Source organism: Phocoena sinus, chromosome 8, assembly GCF_008692025.1.
Source record: "Phocoena sinus isolate mPhoSin1 chromosome 8, mPhoSin1.pri, whole genome shotgun sequence".
In the NCBI taxonomy this organism is placed as follows: Eukaryota; Metazoa; Chordata; class Mammalia; order Artiodactyla; family Phocoenidae; genus Phocoena; species Phocoena sinus.
In genome coordinates, this window is record NC_045770.1 from 54,925,326 (window position 1) to 54,948,305 (window position 22,980).

A 22,980-nucleotide genomic window follows, 5' to 3' on the forward strand; every position below is an offset into this window, starting at 1 on the left:
AATAATTGTGAGGGCAAGAACTATGTCTCACTTACCTTTCGATTTCCAAGCCTGACACAAGTCAAGACCTAACATGGAACACGACTAAGTGTTTTTTCCATTGAGTTGAGAAGAGAAATAATGGTCAAGTGAAAATAGAGCTTTTGAGGAAACTGATACCACAATAAACTTGGTTAATGTAAAGAGGGACATGTCAGACATATTTAATAACAGAGAGCTGAAGTTTTGAATTATCCACGTAGCCTTTCCTATTAATTTCAGCTAGTACTGTTCTTCCTTTGCTAGTTTTTAGTTCATTAACTGTACTAATTTTTTTTAAGTTTTGATTAAAATAACTTTATTTTCTTACATGCCAGTTTTATTTAATAGCTTCATAACCCATCTCTTAAAAAGACTATAAAATTCTTGTTAACCCAGGGTTTATGGGGCAGTAAAGGCTGTGTACTAAAGGACCCACACAACTGGATCATTAATGTCCTATATGGGACATCACAAATAAAGGGAGGAAGAGTGGTTACTATTTCTGTTTAGTTGAACATACACTGGCACATATGTAAAAGCTCAGCTGTTCTTGGTGTATTTGAATTAACTTTGGGAGAACCAGAGAAAGCTTCTGTTCTGTATAGCAATTCGTTGTGTAAAATTTGTTGAATTAAAATCAACAAAGATTTCTTTGAAATGAAACTTTATGTCATTAGTGTCCATAAATCCACATTTTCTGGAGAAGTCTTAACTGGCTCTGAAGATATCTTTGTTGTAAGCATCCTAGAGTGCAGAGACATATGGCTGTATTGCTGGTTTTCTTCTCTGCAAACAAGAAGTGGATGGTCTTAGAATCATTCACATACGATATTACTGAGAACTTCCAGCATAACAAAGATCCAGTTTGTCCAGAGTTGGTGTTCCATCTAATCACTTCATCAGTGAGTCACAAGCATGACTCTTTTCATCAGATTTCATTGTCTGTTTCACTTACAGGTTTTATTTTACCTGGCATAAGTCACTTCTAAAGCTAAGTTTTCATACCTTTAGGAAGTTTTGTGCCTGCCACAGATACCAATATTATAAGTTTCATGGATAATAACTAACATGTCTGTGACCTAGCTTCTGCTGTTACCATGAATCATAATTTTAGTATTATCTGTGTTAGTAATATTTTCATAACAATTTTATTTTTAGCAAATCTCACTTTGTGTGCTTTTTTGTTTTTTACTTAAAGGAAAGAACGCTTGGTGTATGTGGGTATCAGTATTGAAAACATCATTCCTCCACAAGTAAGTTTCTGGTTTATAGTATTTTTAAAGAGGAGACTGCCAAAATTGTTCTAAAATTTAACTCACTTTATGTAATATGAGTGGTTTTAAATATATAGTATACCTATTTTATTAAAAATGAAAATTTAGCACCTTAAAGAAATCACCCAGGGCTTCCCTGGTGGCACAGTGGTTGAGAGTCCGCCTGCTGATGCAGGGGACGCGGGTTCATGCCCCGGTCCGGGAAGATCCCACATGCCGTGGAGCAGCTGGGCCCGTGAGCCATGGCTGCTGAGCCTGCGCGTCCGGAGCCTGTGCTCCGCAACGGGAGAGGCTACAACAGTGAGAGGCCCGCATACCACAAAAAAAAAAAAAAGAAATCACCCATTTCCCTCATGGTTAAAATTATGTATATGCAGATAGCCCCAAAATGTAATATCACATCCAAACCAAGTTTAAAGCTCACCCCACGGAGTTTATGTTCTATTTTTTTTTTTTTTTGTACCGTAAATTGGGTAATTCGTTTTTAGCTTCTTTATGTGCTATTTATGTGAAGTGACTAAAAAATAGTTCAGGGAGATTTGGTTTTTAATTCCCTGCTTTGGGGGTTATCAGAAACTTCAATTTGTGTTCTTACAGTTCAGTTTCTTTGAAGGGATACCATTGTTTTGCAGTTATTAATCTAATTTATAATTGAGAAAGCTATCTCATGAGTGAAAGTATATGTAACATGATATTCATTTGAAATGAAGAAATTTTCTTAGTTTCATATGCACTTTCATTCAGGCTTAATTAAATCACACACTGAAATAACCTGTCTTGGTTAGTTATTTTTCTGGAGCACCTTGCCCCTTTCTTCTTCTAAACCCATTATTTCATTTATTCAGCATATCTTTTATGTGTGTTAAGTTTCATTATCGGTGGATAGACTTCATCATGATTGTTTTAAAAGAGGTAATTATAAACTCACAAAAGCATAAGTTTAATACAGAAGTGTTTTCATCCTTTGATCACCAATATTCTTTTTAATCTCTGTACTTAGTGTTGCCATGTTTATTCAGTTTTATGGGAATCATTTCACTTTTTTTAAACCTTTCACATGTGCTGCCTAGATGGACATTAGAAAGCTATTAATTCCAAGGAACTTTGTTCTGTTGTGATTAATAACCTATATACTTATTATCATATTTTTAAATCAGGAGCCAGATTTTTCTGAAGATCATGAAGAAAAGAAAAAAGATTCCAAAAAATCCAAAGCAAACTTGCTTGAAAGGAGGTCAACAAGAACACGGAAATGTATAAGTTATAGGTATGAAATCTGTGAGAATGAAGGAGTGGAAAATGTTTTTGAAACAACCTGACCCCAAAGTATATGCTTTTCCCATTACAATGACAGTGATGATTAGAAATTATATATATATTTCTTACTTACCGTCTTTAGAATCATAGAATTTTAGAGCAGCCAACATCATCTCTTCCAAATGTAATTTGCTCGTGTTATCCTCTTCTGTTTAACATACTTTGTCCAATTTCTGTAGCTCTGGGGATAAGAACCGATGCCTTTAACAAGGCCCGCAGGCACTGCACAGCCTGCCCTGCACTTAGCCTTTCAGCTCCACCTCATCCACATTTTCCCTTACTCTCTCAGGTTAGCCACACTGTCTTCTTTCGGTCCCTTTGTGTAGACTGTTTACTTGAATTTCCCTCCTGTTTTTTACCTTGTTAACAATCCTCTCTTAATCAAACCCCTCTATTATATGCCCTCATAGCATCCAGTTTTTTTTCTTGAAAGTACTTCTATATTTGTAACAATCATGATTTTAATTTTTTGATTAATATTGCTCTCCCGCACTATACTGTTAACATGAAGGTAAGTGCCATGTCCGTGTTATGCATCCCTCTGTTCTTTACAGCTAGCATAGTGCTCCATCAGTGCCTATTGAGAGACTCAATAAATATAGTCTGGTTTACCATCTGCCACCAGAAATATCAGAGAGAGATTTTTCCATAGTCACTCTGTTAGTAGCTAAACCTAGACTAAAACATTATCTCCTAATTGTTTGTTCGTCTAGTGTTCTTTCCACGAAACCACCCTGTCTCACTCAAATAATAAATAAATGATATTTTAATTATTTTAGACCATTGTTAAACAACACCAAAACAGTCTTTTAACTTGAATAACTGGAGATGGAAAACAGAGTTGATTTTATAGAACTTCAAGCTTGTTTCCTGTTTATAAACTTTTGTCAGTGATCATGAAAGAGTTCCCCTTGTGTAGTTTCTGTTGTTATTGTTAAAACTTTATTTTGGGTTGGCCGAAAAGTTTGTTTGGGTTTTTCCATAAACCGTTATAAATAAAATAAAATGCAGTAGGATCAGTAAGAGTAAAATCCTTAATATTTAGGGGAATGGTGTCCATCTTATTCCTTAAAAAAAAACTTTGAAAAAGTACTGTTTTTTAATAAAATCATTAAAACTAGTGAAGTCAAAACCTACTAATGGAAAGTGCAAGTGTTAAAGTCAATTCTACTAAAACACAACAAATGCATTCCTAAAAATTGCCATTGTGTGCAAAATTGCACAAAAACTATAGGGATTATGGGAAATATGGAGTTAGGGTCACACACTCAAAAACTTCATTAGTGACACATTAAAAAAAAAAGATAACAATGGGAGTACCATTTGACACATCTTAAGTGGTTAAGAAATAACAAGTACTACAATAAATATGACATTTTATGTTGAAAAAAGACCTGAAGCTTGTCTGTGAAGTGATTGTGAGGAGAGTTGCAGTTTGTAAATTGTTGTGTAGTGGTAGAAGGAGAGTTATTTGAAATCAGCCAGAAAGTTGTAATACCAGATGCAGATGGCTCTAGCTTATAACACACATGATGAGCTTGGGTAGCTGGTAAATATTTGTAAGGTGTGTGCACGTGTTTGTTTTGTGTATTCCTCCACAGCTGGTGCAGTTTTCTACATTTACCTAGTGTTTCTCACAAGGAAAATTATATATAAGCAAGTATGAAATACATGTATGCTTGAATTATTTCCTAATATATCAGTTATGTTGGAACAAATTTACATTATCAGAACAAGCATCATAGGGGAACTGTATTGTCTTTCAATCCTGATGTAATTGTGGTTTTCAGTGGGAGAAGAAATTTGTTTTATTAGCATTTCATCTTGGGTATATACCCAGAAGTGGGATTGCTGGATCATATGGTAGTTCTGTTTTTGTTTTTTTTGAGGAACCGCCATGCTGTTTTCCATGGCAGCTGCACCATTTTCCATTCCCACCAGCAGTGTACAGGGTTTCTGGGTTCTCCACGCCCTTGCCAACACTTGTCTGCTTTTGTTTTTTTCATGACGGCCATCCTAGCAGATGTGAGGTGATGTCTCATGATTTTGATTTGCATTTCCTTGATGGTTGGTGATGTTGAGCATCTTTTCATGTGCTTGTTGGGCATTTGTATGTTTCTTCTCAGTTTTTCTTTTTTCCTTCTGCTTCTTAGTAATTTTTTCTTTTTCTTTTTCTTTTTTTTTTTTTGCGGTATGTGGGCCTCTCACTGCTGTGGCCTCTCCCATTGCAGAGCACAGGCTCCCAATGCGCAGGCTCAGTGGCCATGGCTTACGGGCCCAGCCGCTCCGCGGCATATGGGATCTTCCCGGACCAGGGCACGAACCCGTGTCCCCTGCATCGGCAGGCGGACTCTCAACCACTGCGCCACCAGGGAAGCCCCTAATATATTTTTTTTAAGTTTTATTTGTCATATTCAAGCTCTAATAAATACACCTAGAATTTACTTTGTACATGGGTTGCAATGGGACTGTTGTGAGGATAAAATCTAAAGCACTTATATATCAACACAGAAAAGAAACCCTCCCCCCCAAAAAAAAATTTCATCACTACTATCATTTAATAATTGTTTATCGGATTCTTATAGCTCCTAACAGAGGATGATGTCAAAGTTGACTGGAAGGAGCATTGGATTGGGGGCCAGAAGACTTCAGATTATAGCCCTCACCACGCCACTAATTAGCCATGTATCTTTGAGTGGTTGGTCCATTTCCCTGGGTCTTGGTTGACATACCTATGATGGTGAACTAACCCAGATGATCCCTTCAGCTTAAAATTATATAACAGTAATATAAACTATGTTTTTTATCATAATATGTATTGTGTGATTCATTTATTTATACCCTGCCTAGTTCCCAAAAGGAGGTAAGGAAGATACATATTCTTATGTAAGGAGCAACTTTTTAAGTATAACACCAAACACAGAAAAAATAGTGAAAAGGAAATTTGATTATATAAAATTAAGAAAGACTCAGACAAAAAGCACTTACAAAAGAAAATGTTTGCTTGCAAAGAAATTTTGTAAAGGAGTTAAAATTCAAAAGGAATGGCTTATGAGTTTTTAAAATAACAGTGAGTATATAGTTTTTTTCATAGTGGAAATAGTTTTTCCACATGGTGTCTGCAAAGACTGTTGCATACTTCAGACATTAACATTTCTGAAGTCAAGGATAAAAAGCCATTTTTGTTAGGAAATCAGTTCCTTAAGAAAAATTAAGTTTCCATGTATTTTGAAGATTAGAACTAGACAGCATGATTTGTGTTTGTTTATTTGAGAGGATGCTGACTGGGGATGGGATGGGCACATATTTGTAATGATAGCAGGACAAAATGTCAGTTTTCCTGTCTCAAAACTTGAAAAAATAAGCAAAGCTTAAAGGGGAAATACACTTTGGGGACTTCCCTGGTGGTCCAGTGGTTTAGACTCAGCACTTCCACTGCAGGGAGCATTGGTTTGATCCCTGGTTGGGGAACTAAGATCCCGCATGCCACGGCGTGGCCCAAAAAAAAGGGGGGGTGAGGAATACACTTTGGATAGCAATAACTGCAACATATGACAAAGATGTTAAAATCTTTAATACATAAAAAGCTCTTACAGATCTGTAAGGAAAGATGAATATACTGGCTAATAAAATGGGGAAAGGACACAAACCAGTACTTGCGAATGAAAAAGTAAAAATGACCAGTAAACATGAAAATAATATTGGCTTTACTGGGTATTCAAATTAAAATTAAGGAACAAAATAATTTTGTTTTTCCGTATTAGCAAAAAAATCTTAACGGTAAAATTCACTTCATGGTTGTATTTTAAATTGCTACAACCCTTGAAGAACAATTTGTATGCCTTTAAGCCAACAATTTTATTTGTAGCAAGAATACCAGGAACAAACCTATAATCCAACAAAATCTCATAGTGGAACCAAGGGGCATCTCACCAAACAAAAGAAAAGATAGAGTTATGAAAAGATACTGAGGAATGGTAGAGTTTAGATGAAATTTAAATGAAGAGTAAGGCTCAAAGCAAAGCAGGACTGTGAAAGGGTCAGTATCATATGTGTACGGCATGGTAGACACAGGGTCCTATTTACTTGAAAACAATGAAGATAGAGTGTGGAGTGTTGTGTCCAACCCCTTATCCAAACTCTGAATCTGGAATGTAAATCAAGGCTGCTTATTTGTGTTAAAACTGACTTAGATCCTCTAGGCAGGGGTGGGTGTTTCATTCTTACTGCTGTAATTTCCTTTGTCCAAGGATTCTGATGGTCTCTGAATTTAGAAAACAGAGTGTCTCAGTAAGAAAGTAGTAGTGGCTCAAAGAAACAGATTGTTATGGCACTTTACAGCTGCATCTTGTCCTTCGGAGAAATCCTGTTTTCCATTAACTTTATATCTGGCTGTATCTTAATCTGTTATTCTAGCCTGATGAATAGATACACAGATTTTTACTTTCTCAGAATTTATCTTAAGGAAAAGCTAAGCTATATCTATAAGAATGTTTTTCATAGCATTGTTTATAATCATGAAAAAATTGGAAGTAAACTGTTGCATGTAAAAATATGTAGAAGAAGAGTTCTTAACCTGAAACTTGTGAATCCTCTGAAATTATACGTAAAATGTTATGTTTGTGTAGGTATATATTTTCCTAGAGAGGAAATCTATAGCTGTAATGAGTTTCTCAACTCAAAAGGCAAAATATTTGGCTATTAGTCATTGTTTTTTTTTAAGGATTTTTGATTTTATTCTTTTTCTCTTTTTGGCTGCGTTGGGTCTTCGTTGCAGTGTGCGGGCTTCTCATTGCGGTGGTTTCTCTTGTTGCGGAGCACGGGCTCTAGGCTCGCGGGCTTCAGTAGTTGTGGTGCACGGGCTCAGTAGTTGTGGCTCGCGGGCTCCAGAGCACAGGCTCAGTAGTTGTGGCACACGGGCTTAGTTGTTTTGCAGCACATGGGGTCTTCCTGGACCAGGGATCAAACCCGTGTCCCCTGCGTTGGCAGGCGGATTCTTAACCACTGCGCCACCAGGGAAGTCCTGGCTATTGGTCTTAACTCTGTTGTTAATCACTGTGTAACTTTAATCCAATGCTGTCCAATTTACCGTGGTTATGGAAATGTTCTGTTACTTTGCTGTCCAGTATGGCAATCAGTAGTCATATCTCACTGTTGAGCACTTGAAATATGGCTAGTGAGGAACAGCATTTTGTAGTTTAATTATTTTAAATATAAATAGCCGCATGTGGCTAGTAATTACCATATTTACATGATCTTCAAGTCACTTTTTCTTTTGGTCACCTCAGTTGTAAAGTGAAAGGAATTTTGTATGTGAATAAATCTTAGGAATCATCTAGTCTTGGTTTTTTGCTTTAAGTTGGAGGAAATAGCCCTTGTGAGATAAAGTATGTTTACCTAGTTTTAAAATTCTGACCATCTGTATATGAATTTCAGTAATAATAATAATATAATCTTTAATAACAACAGTTGTATACTTCTCACACTTAGTATTATTTCTGGAACACGAATTTTGTTCAGTTTACCTTGTCATATGATTTGTATAATCGGGTTGGCCTGTGGGCCAATCCAGCTCACTGCCAGTTTGTGTATAGCACGTGACCTAGGAGTGGTTTTTACATTTATAAATGGTTGAAAAAAGAACCAGAAGGATAAAATTATTTGAAAATTACATGAAATTCAAATCACAGTGTCTATAAATAAAGTTATATTGGAACACAGCTACTTTTCATTCACTTATATTGTCTGTGGCTGATTTTGCACTACAATGGCAGAGTTGAGTAGTTACGACAGAGATTGTACAGTCTACAAAGCCCATTACAAAAATATTTGTTGCTGCCTGGTGTAGGTGATCTTTGAAAATGAAAAACAACTTAGAATTAGATACTGATTTACAAAACTCTGTTTTACCAAAGAAATTGAGGTTAACAGGACCGAGGTGGTCTAATCGAAGTCCCACAGCCCCAAAGTAGCAGAGAGCAGTTTCACATTCAGCCCTTTTTCACTTCAGAGGCAATTTTCCTCACCCATATGCCAGGACAGGCTGTAATGTGATTGTTGTATGTATTTTAGATTTGATGAGTTTGATGAAGCAATTGATGAAGCTATAGAAGATGATATTAAAGAGGCTGATGGAGGAGGTATGTGTTTATCATTCTCTCTTTTTCATCTAACTCGGCAAATATGTTAACTAAAATGCCCTGATTAGAAGCAGTGAGCAAGCATATTTTCTTATTCTCCTCAGTATGTATCACGATCACTACTGATGTTAACTGTCTGAGACTGAAAATAATCTCTGGACACGGTGTCAATGTATAGACTCAGAGCTTCTAATTATGTTAAAAGTAGTAGTATTTTGTAATCTGATATGAAACATAAATGTTCCTCCCTAGGTTAAATGTTCTTCCCTAGATTAAAAAATTTTCTTCTGCTTCCAAACAGAAAACTTTGCAGTTGTCTTTCCATTTTTAGATCACTGCTGCTACAAAGTCACAAAAATTATGGATAATCAGAATCTAAATGATTGCTTTAAATTAAAAATCAATTTATTAATTTCATAGTCTTTAATGGGTGACATTAAAATAGAAGAATTTGAAGATAATTTAATTAAAGAGCTATGTAGGAAATCACCAGTGCTCCAGTGTTATTATGAAAGCTCTAGAAAGGATTAATAATAAGTAGGCTGTTTGTAGTAAAACTGAAGAAGTCACTAGCTTTTCCAGACATGTGTGCCTTATGTATATCTTTGCTGCTAAATTGTCACTTTCTCTGCCCTGCAAACACAGTTTAAAAAAAAAATTTTTAAATGGATTGGCCTCTTTCTACAGCCACATCCAAAAGACAGCTTTCAAGAAGAGATTCTTTTTTTTTTTTTTAATTTATTTTTTACTTTTTGCTGTGTTGGGTCTTCATTTCTGTGCGAGGGCTTTCTCTAGTTGTGGCAAGGGGGGCCACTCTTCATTGCGGTGCGCGGGCCTCTCACTATTGCGGCCTCTCTTGTTGCGGAGCACAGGCTCCAGACGCACAGGCTCAGTAGTTGTGGCTCACGGACCTAGTTGCTCTGTGGCATGTGGGATCTTCCCAGACCGGGGCTCGAACCCGTGTCCCCTGCATTAGCAGACAGATTCTCAACCACTGCACCACCAGGTAAGCCCCAAGAAGAGATTCTTGCGTGACTGCTGATAGGTATGAGGTTTCTTTTTGGGGTGATAAAAATGCTGTGGAATTAGTGGTGATGGTTGCACAACTTTGTGACTATACTAAAAACCTATGAATTATACACTTTAAAAGGGTGAATCATACCAAAATTTTTGAAGAAGCAAGTTCTCTACATAGTAAACTTCTATTTAGTAGGATAAACAAAAGAGAGCTCTGTCAGCTAAAGTTGTGAGAAAATTGCATATCTGTAGGAAGAAAATAAAGAAATCGAATGAAAATCTGCTAAGGACAATCTGTAGATATTAAAGGGAAGCTTTTAATAAACATATACTTGTCTCTCTCTCTCCCTCCCTGTCTTCCCCTCACCTGCCCTACACCCTTCCCCCTGGACTCAGGAGTTGGCCGAGGAAAAGATATCTCCACTATCACTGGCCACCGTGGCAAAGATATCTCTACTATTTTGGATGAAGAAAGAAAAGAAAATAAACGACCCCAGAGGGCAGCTGCTGCTCGCCGGAAGAAACGCCGGCGACTAAATGATCTGGACAGTGACAGCAACCTGGATGAAGAAGAGAGTGAGGATGAATTCAAGATCAGTGATGGGTGCGTGGTCTGTCAGTAGATCCCATTCTCTACGTCCAGGCTTGAACAGGCCTACCAGATAAGCTCGGCCCTGCTCTGATGGAGCTTTTGTTCTTCATGCACATAGACAATCTGTTTTCAGGATACTTTAAACAAATTCAGCGATGGTGATTTTGGTTCTTTCTAGATTAAAACGAAGTTTTATGGGTTTGTTTTTTGGGGGTGGCCCACACGATGCAGCATGTGGGATCTTAGTTCCCCAACTAGGGATCGAACCTGTGCCCCCTGCATTGGGTGTGCCGAGTCTTAACCACTGGACCAGGGAAGGGAAGTCCCTATGCTTGTTGGTTTAATATTCAACATTGTATTTAAATTTCATGAACAGCAGTTAGCATTCATTTGTGGTGTACCTCTGTGCCACCTTCTGCCACCATGACCATGAGAGGTTCCCAGTCAAATGTGAGAAGTGGACAGGTATGAGTATTTAGAAACTATTCTCTGGTGACCCATAGGGGTTTGGGTTGGGGCAAGTAATTCAGTATAGAAGATCAGGAAAGGCTTCCCTGCAGAACAGGTATGGAAAGAATACCACAGAGTTTCTCCTCTCATTGTTTAGTGGAGGAAACAAACATATAAACCACAAAAAAGTCATTCTGCATGATTGCTACTAAAACATAAGTCAGGGTACAGAGAAGGGCCAGATCAATCCAGGGAGGTCAAGGAAAGCCTCAGAGTAGAAATAAAGCTTTATCTGAAATGTGAAGAATGAATTGGGCAGATTGATGAATTTGAGATTAGAAGCAGTGAAGGAAAGAAAGTATTCTAAGCAGAGAAATCCTGTCCAGGGCAGCCAGGCATAAAACGTCATAGAATATTTAGGAAACTGCTGGTGTGTCAGGATAAGAAGAATTGAGGAAGCAGCAGAAAGTGCCCTGCTGGAAATGTGGCCAAGACATAAAAAGGAACCAGATGATGGAGTATTTTGTTTGTCATGCATAAGAATTTGGACTCTTTCCTGAAGATGATGAAAACCCACTGAATGGTTTTAAATACCAGATTAATATGAGGTTTATGTTTTAGAAAGATTCATCCTGGCATTCGTTCGGAGGATTTACTGAGGGGAAATGAGTGTAGAGATTAAAGAGACTTTGGGGAATTGCTGTAGTAGTTTAGATGGGATATGAGAGCCTGAACTGAGAAGAGGTATCAGGTTTGAGATATTATCTTTATGAGATAGACTTGGGAGGAATTAGTCATTGATTAGATGTGAGAAATGAAAAGGGAGAAAGAAATTAGGATAAATACCATGTTTCTGCTTTGAATTCCTGGATGGGTGACAGTACCAAATACCAGGCTAGGGAACAGAAGAGAGGAGTAGGTTAGGAAATAATGAGGTCACTTTTGGGCATGTTGAATTTGAGGTATGTGGAGGACTTCCCAAAAGGCCAAAGCAATTTACGTACAAAAATCAGCATCCATTCATGTTCATAACTCCTTCAAAAAAAAGGAGAGGGGGCAAAACATCTCTTCATTTTATAAACAGGGAAACTGATACAGTTAACTGGATATTTTACATTAAACGTTACTTAATAATTCACTGGACTTGTTAGAATTTGAACTCAGAACTCAAAAACGGGTTCACGGTTTTAAGTGTACCATCATAATTCATTTGGTTTCTCTTGGACAGATCTCAAGATGAGTTTGTAGTATCTGATGAGAACCCAGATGAAAGTGAAGAAGACCCACCATCTAATGATGACAGCGACACTGATTTCTGTAGCCGAAGACTAAGGCGACATCCCTCCCGGCCAATGAGGCAAAGCAGGCGTTTGCGGAGAAAGACTCCAAAGAAAAAGTACTCCGATGATGATGAAGAGGAGGAATCTGAGGAGAATAGTAGAGACTCTGGTAAAAATAATTTGTATCCACATCTCACCAAGTCAGTAAATTCTTATGACTTCTGGAATTAAGATTTCTTAAAATAAAATTCCATTCAATTGTAATATAAGCTTTCTGATGAAACTTTGAGTTCTATTCTTATGATTCACCACTAATTAAATCTTTCACATAAAGCACATCTGAGAAGATAGATACAGATGGATATGTTAACTTCATGCCAGACTCATTTAGGATTGTGTTGAATCCTTTTGGTGCCAAGTGTTTCCATGCCTAGACTTTACCTTCATAGTGTTTCTTGGGAATCATTCTTAATAATCTGAGAACATTTTTCTCAGATGTCTCGCTATTAGAGAAAGATCACCAATTATCTCTAACATTTAGATCATGATCGGTGATTATGATTGTTTTTATAAATTATCAGTGGTTGATGTTATTATAGCTTATGCTTATCTCTATTAACTAAATAAATAGTGAGAGGCACAGCAGGTAAAAGAAGAGATAGGAGTGCTTTATGGGATTGGCAGATAGGTAGCTGTCGTCTTACTGAGGAAGTGCCACAGACAGGAGACAGGGTTATCCCCAACTTGGGCCAGGCTTGTGGAGTTCTACATAACTACAGTACAATATCAGAATCAGGAATTTTACTGATAAAATACTATTATCTAATCAACAGTATACATTCAAATTTTATCAGGTGTCCCAATATTGTCCTTTATATAAACATCTTTTCCTGGTCAAGTATATAGTTCAGGATTACATATTGCATTTATTCATGTCTCTTTAGTCTCCTTTAATCTGTAATATTCCTCAAACTTTGTTGACTGTAGCATTTTTGAAAAATACACACTAGTTATTTTGTAAAACATACCTCATTTGGGTTTTTGTATCCTTGTGATTAGATTCTAGTTATACATTTTTGGCAAGACTATCACAGAGTTAATGTATGTCCTCCAGGTCTCTCTATTATTTTCCCTTTGTAATTAATAAATAATTCATAGGAAGATATTCTGAGACTGTAAATATCCTGTTCCTTATCAGATGTTTCACCCACTAGCTTTAGCATTTATTCATGAGTTTTCTAACTCCTTCCTTCCTTTTATATTTAATACTTGGTGTTCTGTAAGGAAGAGCTTTCTCTTCTCCCCTATATATTTATTTCTTTGTATCAGTGTGGACTTACAGATTCTTATTTCAGTCGGTGGATATGATATGTTACCATCACTATTTTGATACACTTTGCCCTAGATTTGGCCAGTGGGGACCTCTTTAAACTACTGGCTAGCTGTTTTGAAATATTTGAAATCCATTAGAAAACAAAGCTAGGTATGATGATTCAGTGGAATTTGTTAGCATTCCTGAAAAACTGCTCTGACACAATGCCATAGTGTGACTTTGGTTTATTGATCAGAGGTGACATGACAAGAATAGTGCTATTTAGCAGTGCTTTGAAAGTTAAAGTAGTCCCATGAGCTGTATTTAGCAGATTTTAATTCCGCATGGAAAAAAGGCAAAAATATAACTCCAGTTCTGTACTTATTTGAAACAGGCTCATCAGTTTTTTGTGGTTAGAAAGTTTAACCTCTGCAGCACATTGTGAAGCTATGACTGTAGCCATATACAGCTACATATATATAGAAACAGCAGATTATCATGAGGCAAAATAGTAACTATCCACCAAGAAGAGCAGTTGTGGCAGCCATGCAGCTCACTGGGTAGCTCTAGGTTGTATGAGATAAGGATTATGTAAAAAGGGTTGTTTTGTTTTGTTTTGTTTTGTTTTGGCCGCACGCAGGATCTCAGTTCCGCCACCAGGGATTGAACCCAGGCCCTTGGCAGTGAGAGTGCGGAGTCCTAACCACTGAACCGCCAGGGAATTCCCTGTAAAACATTTTTTAATCTTGAGGATTGACTGCTAATAGGATACATTTGTGAGGTTTGGCATTAAAGCCCCCCCAGATGTACTCATATTATTAAGAAGAAAATGAGAGACATGAAAGTTACTGTTCATTTAAAAGTTATGACTGAACTCTGCCTAATAGCTTTATATTTTTATAACCTAAGCTAACTACTTTTCTATTTAGTGGAATTAAAATTTGTACTTGATGGGACTTCCCTGCTGGTCCAGTGGTTAAGACTCTGCACTTCCAATGCAGCAGTCCCAGGTTCAATCCCTGGGCAGGGAATTAAGATCCCACGTGCTGCATGGCACGGCCAGAAATAAATTTTTTTTAAAAAATGTGCTTGATTTCTTTTTCCTTTCTCTCTCTTTTTTTTTTTTTTTAACAGAAAGTGATTTTAGTGATGGTTTTAGTGATGATTTTGTAGAAACTCGTCGAAGGCGGTCAAGGAGGAACCAGAAAAGACAAATTAACTACAAAGAAGATTCAGAAAGTGATGGTTCCCAGAAGAGTTTACGACGTGGTAAAGAAATCAGACGAGTTCACAAGCGTAGGCTTTCCAGCTCAGAGAGTGAAGGTAAGGAATAGCTCTCCAGTTGACAGAAGTTTGGACAAGGCAGCAGTACAAATTATAAAGTGAACTCAGGACGATGATTCTGTACCATTTCTTAGAAATTTAATATAACCCGTAATATCTTTGAGACAAAGCCCATTATTTTATGCCTGGTCAACTTATAGTTTAAATAACTGATACTTGATAAGATACTAACTTTTAAGGTCTTCATTGTAATAATTAAATTCTTCATTGAAACTAGAAGAGTATCAGAAAATTATGATCTGAACAAGATTTCTTCTGCTCCCTTATTATTTATGGCCCTCATTTTGAAATAACCTTCTATGTCCTGAATACCTGAACAGTTCCAAACCAAGGGTGCCTACTGTCTCTCTCCACCATAACAGTGAGCTTTAGTTGGTAAACTTTTATTTCTTAATAGCTTTAGCTGTGTCCCATACCAGAAGTACAGGAAAAGATCTAAAATATGAACTTGTGATATCTGTTTAGTCTTTGTAGTTATTCCAGAGTTCTTCCCAAGTTCATTTTAAATGAGTCTAACCCTTACCTTCCCCCACTTCTTTTTTATATATTTAATTCTCCATTGTTTATGGTCTGTTTTGAAGATTATTTGCTTTCATAGATCCTTGTCATTTAAGTTTGAGCCCAAGCCAGGAGAGCATGGGAAAAAAATGTTTGGATATGGGAGATTAAAGGAGGGAAGTAAACATCTGGGTGAATGTATATTTATCTTCATGTGTCATTAAAGACAGATATAAATTCATTAATTCAACTATTAAAAATAAATACTTACTGAACTAGTCACTGCCCTCGGCACTGGGAATAGAAGAGTGAAAAGAATAACCAAAAACATATAACTCTGTCATGTAACTCTTACTTTAGTTGGGGGAAGAGAGACAATAAACATGATAAATAAGCAGAATATATGATATATTAGGTGGAGATAAATGCTATGGAGAAAAGTAAAGGAGAAAAGGAGCGTAGGTGAAATTTCAGATAGGGTACCAAAGGAATGCTTCACTCAGAAGACAACATTTGAGTAAAGACCTGAAAAAAATGTTGATACCCACATGTGTTTAGTGGATACCATATTAGATGGTACAGCAAACCATTGTATAGACTTTGGAATTTATTCTGTGTGAGATGAGAAATAATTGGAGGATTTTGAGCAGAGGAGTGATATGATCTGACTTACATTTTAATTTGCTATGGTATCTGTATTATGAGTACATTGAAGGGGACAGGGAGGAAATCTAGGAATCTAGTTGGGAGGCCATTGAAATAGGCCAGGCGATGATAATGGTGGGTGAGACTAGAGCAGTAGCAGTAAAGGGGTGACAAGCAGTCAAATTATGGATATACTTTGAAAGTAGACCCATAGGATTTACTACTGGGTTAGATGGGAGAAAGAAAGGAATCACGGATGACTGAGCGATTGGAAGAATAGAGTTGCCAATAACTAAGATGGTGGAGACCAGAATGGCGCAGGTTTGAGGAAGAAGTTTAGGAGCTTGGTTCTGCCTGTTTAGAAATCCAGGCATAGATGTTGAGCAGGCAGTTTGATACATGAGTCTGGAACCTATGGATTGGTTGCCTAAAACAAATGTGAGAGTCATTGGCATATGGATGGTATGCAAAGCGATGAGACCAGGTGAGTCAAGTATAAACAAGAGAAGACGTTTAAGGACCACCAAGGACATTGAATAACATGAAATAAGAGTTAGCGCAGTATTTCAGATGTCCTGAATTGGGTGCTTAGTTTCTTTCCTTATCAGTATGTTTACATGACTCCCTAATTTGAGGGCTAGTGGGAAGGAGTTGCTTAGTTTGTGACCAGCCTATCTTCATTTAATTTAAGGATTCTGCTCTTTCCTAAAATCACAGGCAAAGTATACTGTGAATCACATTGGGCATTGTTGTGGGACTGAGAGGAGAGAGAAATAAGGCCAGTTATTGAAGGGAAGTAGTTATGTACAAGCAAGTCTGAAAGCAGGACATGGGATGAATATGGGGAGGATGAGGAGAATTACTTAAATCTGTTAAAGGAGAATTACTTAGCTCTGTTAATGGTTAACTGTGCCAATGGCTTAAATGTGCTGTTTATTCTAGAGAGCTATATATCCAAGAATTCTGAAGATGATGAGCTAGCTAAAGAATCAAAGCGGTCAGTTCGAAAGCGGGGTCGAAGCACAGATGAGTATTCAGAAGCAGATGAGGAGGAAGAGGAAGGTAAACCATCCCGAAAACGGCTACACCGGATCGAGACAGACGAAGAGGAGAGTTGTGACAATGCTCATGGAGATGCAGATCAGCCTGCCCATGACAGCCAGCCCAGGGTTCTGCCCTCAGAACAAGAGAGCACCAAAAAGCCCTATCGGATAGACAGTGATGAGGAAGAGGACTTTGAAAATGTAGGCAAGGTGGGGAGCCCTTTGGACTATAGCTTAGTGGACTTACCTTCCACCAATGGACAGAGTCCTGGCAAAGCCATTGAGAACTTAATTGGCAAGCCAACTGAGAAGCCTCAGACCCCCAAGGACAACAGCACAACCAGTGCAAGCCTGGCCCCCAATGGGACAAGTGGTGGGCAGGAGGCAGGGGCACCAGAAGAGGAGGAAGATGAGCTTTTGAGAGTGACTGACCTTGTTGATTATGTCTGTAACAGTGAACAGTTATAAGACTTTTTTCCATTTTTGTGCTAATTTATTCCACGGTAGCTCTCACACCAGCGGGCCAGTTATTAAAAGCTGTTTTATTTTTCCTAGAAAACTCCACTACAGAATGACTTTTTAGAAGAAAAATTTCAACAGACCTTGAAGTCTTTCTGTGAAGTGACCAGTTTTGAACTTTGAAGATAAATAATTGCTGTAAATTCCTTTTGATTTTCTTTTTCCAAGTTCATGGTCCTTGGTAATTTCAGTCATGGGAAAAAAATCTTATTGTAACAACAAAGATTTGTATATTTTTGACTTTATATTTCCTGAGCTCTCCTGACTTTGTGAAAAGGGTGGATAAGAATGCATTCCGAATCTGTGAGGGCCCAAAAACAGAATTAGGGGTGGGAGAAAGCACTTGTGCTTTAGCTTTTTCATATTAAATATATATTATATTTAAACATTCATGGCATAGATGATGATTAACAAACTGCTTAAAAGTTCAAGTCTGTATTATTGCAGTTTGAGAATTGTAGATAACATCATACATAAGTCATTTAGTAACAGCATTCATGAAATCAGCTTGTTTACTATTGGAGATAACCACACTTAATAAAGAGACTGAAAAAGTACCATCGTAAAAAACTCTAACCTAAGTTTCTCTTATAGCAGAGTTTGTTGTTTAAAAAAAAAACCATCTGAAAAGCATTTGTACAGTAAAATGTATAATGAAGCTTTGACAACCAGATTGTGCTAGTAAAAAAATTTTTAAACCAGCTTTATGCAGTGGTGATGAGGTGGCCTTTAATATGCTGTCATGGAGAATTATTAGTGAAATGAGTGTGGTCTTTCATAAGGACCGAGGGGACTGTAAACTTTGCAGATAGTGTAACTCTTGTCTTCTGGCCACTTAATATTTAAATATCTGAAATATCATTTTAAAACAAGTACATCTATACATAACATACATGAACAGATGGATGCTAAGCTGACCGCAGTATTTTAGCACATTTGTAGAAGGGGAAAGGATTTTCAGGTGAATTTTAACTGGTCTATTCTTGCCCTTAGTATCTACTTCAAATTGAAGTCTACAAACAAAGCAGTTCCTTTGGGAGGTTTTTAGTTTGAGTTTTAGTGTGTGTGTGTGTGTGTGTGTGTGTGTGTGTGTGTGTGTGTGTGTGTGTGTGTGTGTTGGAATTTCCTATCTGCCTGGATATATTAGCAGGGTTTGAATGTAGTTTTGGCCTTTGGCCATTAGACTTCTATTAAAATTCATTAATAGTCACACGACCAATACAGAATTAATTGAAAACCGCCAATGTACTTAATAGGTATGACATCCTTTTCAAACATCTCAACACTTTAAAGAAAGATAAAGCCCTTTGTTTCAAGAAAAAGGGGTTTGTAACTAACTATCTAACATGTAATTGACACTAAAATATGAACTTGTCTTAGTTTCTGTTACAGCTGTAAAATTTCAGGCAGAGCCATAAATAACATTGTACAAAGTGTAGCACTTGTGATTAAACCTTGCCTGTCATATTCTGAAACCTTCAGCCATTACTTCTGTGAATACTTTTGCCCTGGGATTGGGTTTTCTGTTCCAGTGCTGTGTCTGTTGCCGGCAATGGACACACCATATCTGCTGCTGGCCCAAGGAACTTCATTAATTTTTCTTTCCAAATTAAGCATTATATGTGCTAGTCAGTGTGTAGTAAAGCACTTCTCTTTTTTATTATTAAAAAGCTGGCATTAGACTTGCATTATAAATACCTCTCTAGAAACTTTATACTCCTTTTCCTCTCTCCACAGGTGTTGCCCTTAAATCTTATCTTTTGGCCTTGAAAGTTTATAGCTGTTGTTTTTCACTTGTTGGTTCTTGGGTTTTTTTGTTTTGTTTCACTTTAGTTCTGTAGTACCTACCCATTGATATTTTTGCTTTGATTCTAGCAGTGTATATGTATCTGTATAAAAAATAAAAGAATGAAAGCAGCCTGAAAATAGGATGCACCAATAGCATGTGGTTCCAAGCAAGTTGTGGTTTTTATTTTGAGACAGTGTTCCACCAGAAGGGAGGGAAGGGCTTACATTCACAGTGAGTAGGGCTACGTAAGGAGCCACATTCACTTACCAAGCCTGCTTTCTGGCTAGGTTTGTTTCATTTATTTGAAAGTCAGTTAAGAATGTTGGCCTTTTTAACTATCTAAAACAGGCAGGCAATAGAAGGATTCCTATTAATGCAAGGTAAGTGGTTAGAATGAGCAGGTGGCCTATCCTGCCCCCAGTCTCCCGCGACCATTTTAGTCCCGCCGGGTAAAGCCACTAAGGTGCAGAAACTCCCATGTACCCTCTCTCTACCTCTGGACACACCAGCTTCTGCTTCAGCCTATTAGTTTTCTTCAGTTAAGCAAATTTCAAGAAGAAGTATTAAATGGGTAGATTATTTATTTTACAGGATGCCTAATGTGAAATAAGGAGTTCTTTTTACTCTTCTGCTATAGAGAGCAAAAGGTAATTTTTATCTTAGTAAGGACTGAGTATTCTATTTAGCAAATGTCCCACTGACATTGATACCATTTTTGCTGCCTGTTATTTACCAAACTTGAATTCAGTGTTTGTGAACTTGATAGTGTTTCCCTTTGAATTCCCTTCACATTCTGATTAAACCAGTTAACTATGCTTCATCTACAAAGAGTGCAGTCTAAGCACCTGCTAGTTACAAATTGCTATCATGCAGGTAGGTTAGTTATGGCTGATTAAACGTTGAACAGTTCAAAAACAATTCTGCTGCTTGGTGTTTAGATTCAGTCCCTCAAAGAGTCTGTGGTTGCTGAAATACTAACTCTGAACATGCTTTGAAGAAGTTAAAAAAGAACAAAATGTAGGAAAAAGTGAATTTTCTATTTCCAAAGACATAATTCAGTCATTAGGAACTGGACAGAGTATAGGAAAGCAGCAATTCATCTAGAGTTTAGAACATTTTGGATCCTTGTAATTAGAGTACTAACCATGGATTTAGGCTCCCAATAGCTGCCATGTAATAGAGTCCTTTAATACTTTAAACCCCCTTTTTGGAAATACAAATTGGACTCCCAGTATCAAACTCCACAGTCTATAGCAAATATATTAAGGGGAGATGTAGTTTAGTACTCAGAATATTTAGTTTGCAGTTTCTGTAAAGGTTTGAAAACTAGACAAATTTTCACAAAGCAGAAACTTTGAATTAAAATATGTGAAAAGAACTGAGACTGAAAATAACATGTTTTGGTTTTGTAGACTTGTGCTGATGAAATAGTGTTTCGTGTAAACATTTTCTGTTGTTGGCACATTACTAGAGAATGATGGCAGCGACGTTCTCAAGAATATACCTGATTTATTGAGGTCAGGTTTCCTTGGCACATCTTTTTCCAGTTGGTCAAGGTTGCAGATTCCGAGAATTAAAAGGAGTTTCATTTAGAATAAATTCATGTCTACTGATAATTTTTTTAAATGATCTACCAAAGAATCAAGGACTTCAAATGCTAAAGAAGTTGTTGAAAATAAGATTTTTAAATAAATTAACAGGACATTACAAACTCCAGTTTTTACTTTTTGGTTGATAGAACCCATCCCATAATATGCATTTGGGCAAAGAACATATATTAAGAAAAATGTAGGTGTTTTACTGTTATTTAGAGTTTAAAAGGTGGGGAAATGTTAGCTATTTTTAAGTGGGACTGATGGAATTTCCTCTGTCACAAGGAATGCCTTTTTAGCTTATGTTTGTGAATTGAAAGGAACCTAATGAATTTACAAGTTTAATATTCAGGAAAAATTGTGAACTGCCCTTCACCAACACAGTGGAACAAACAGGTCCCTGATTCATGGCATTGCCTCACAGTGATAGGACAAGTATTCAAAGACCCAGATCTTTTTTTAAATGGAATAAACATATATATGTATGTGTGTATATATATATATAAATTAATATGTATATACATATCTTAGATGTTAGAAGAAATAAAAGTGAACCTTTGAAATTATTTGACACTATAAAAAATAAGACATAATTGTAACTGATGTAAAATTATGAACATCATTTAATTACACAAAGCCTAGAGAAAAATAGTGAAGTTCCTCTTCTTGTTTTAACATCCTGGTTCTCCCAAGAAGCAAGAATGCCAAGACTGCATACCTTCTGTATCTACCTAGTCCTCTGCTTAATATCTGTTATTAAACTTTCTTAGAATAAATTCCATTCCTATTTTACCCACCATTCCCAGTTTGTACCTGTAAACCTACCTTGGAAGTGGCAAGCTAACTGCTGATTTACTTCATTGTTTTTATACCAGTCCTGAAAGACAAGACCCTTTGCTATCAATGTATTTAAACTGAGTTCTTTTGTTATGTGTATACTTAATAATTTGTTTTCAAAATATTTCACTCTTAAATTATCATTAACATTTTGAGTGCCAAGAATTGCTAAGTAACTATGTAACATATATTGAAGATTGTCATTCTCCAGCAAGCAAGCAGTCATTAATAAGCAAAAATGTAGTGCTTTTGGTATATAGCTACTCTAGATGGTACACTCGACACTTTTTAAAAATTCATATAAACCCTCTCGGAAATTGATTAGGATATGATTCCATTAGTGAATTTTTTCATTTTTGTCATGTAAGCTCAATTCTTTTTCATTTTATGTTTATACCATCTTGCTCTGGGAAATGCTGCAAACCCAATTCTGACACATTGTAGTGATTTCAGTTAAAGATTTTTATTTTAATAACTAAGATGTCTATCCTATGCATAAGTTATATGAGAGGGCATAACAAATTATTGGACAAGTAGAAATTTATTAATTAAGCTCCTTAGACATTTTGAATGAGAAAAAACATTTTTTTTTTTTTTTTTTTTTTTGAGAAAAAACATTTTTAAAGGAACTACATTTGTGTTTTTTGCCAAACCGGTACAAGCTAGAAAATGCACTAGGGACTGAGTGACCTGCCTCGTTCATTTTGCCACTGGATGATGTAAGTTAAGAATGGAATTGTTAACCCTAACTATATATTTTCTTGACTTTCATCAGTTTCTAAAGAAATCTAATTCAAGTGTTTGGGATTTTGTTTGACATGTATTTATTGAGTTCTGTTCTTAGGCCAGGAGCTAGCTGCATGTCATGCTTAGGAATGGCCCAGAACACAATCATTGGGAAACTTAATGGCTCAAGACCTTCTGAATCATCTAACTTATTTTGTATGTTGCAAAAAAAAAAAAAAAAAAAAAGTTTATTTTGCTTGAGAGTCACATTTTTTTATAAATGTACAGCTTTTAAGGGAGGGGAGGTGGAAAAATACCCTAAAATAGGATGTAGATTTTTACAATTGTGTTTATGCTAGAACATCTACAGGTGCATTATGTAATTAAACCTAAAGTTGTTTAAAAATTTGTGCCATGGTCTTTTTCATTATCCTGCCCTTTAGCAGAGTTGGTGCACATCAGTACTGCTATATGGACAAGCCTTGAAATTAGGCTAATAACCCTGTCTCCAAAGCTTTAAGATCATTGCATGAAAATTACACACACACACATATACACACATGTAGACATATATACACAGATCT

The 22,980-nt window shown here is 36.7% G+C and overlaps 1 protein-coding gene and 1 non-coding gene across 3 annotated transcripts in view; both read left to right on the top strand.

Moving 5' to 3' along the window:
- The window catches only part of RSF1 (remodeling and spacing factor 1), a 170,089-nt gene extending 147,375 nt beyond the window's left edge, over positions 1–22,714 (top strand). Inside the window, exons 10-16 of one of the 2 annotated variants that reach the window (XM_032639555.1) lie at positions 1,220–1,274; positions 2,453–2,562; positions 8,685–8,752; positions 10,166–10,373; positions 12,040–12,260; positions 14,538–14,726; positions 16,833–22,714. In XM_032639555.1, coding sequence (XP_032495446.1) covers positions 1,220–1,274; positions 2,453–2,562; positions 8,685–8,752; positions 10,166–10,373; positions 12,040–12,260; positions 14,538–14,726; positions 16,833–17,401 — 1,420 coding nt within the window. In that variant the 3' untranslated portion in view covers positions 17,402–22,714. The remainder of the gene's footprint in view (positions 1–1,219; positions 1,275–2,452; positions 2,563–8,684; positions 8,753–10,165; positions 10,374–12,039; positions 12,261–14,537; positions 14,727–16,832) is intronic. The other variant, XM_032639556.1, reaches the window with a different exon arrangement.
- Positions 14,362–14,434, top strand: TRNAG-UCC. The gene has a single exon. It is a non-coding gene; the product is annotated as a tRNA-Gly (tRNA).
- Positions 22,715–22,980: the final 266 nt, after the last annotated feature.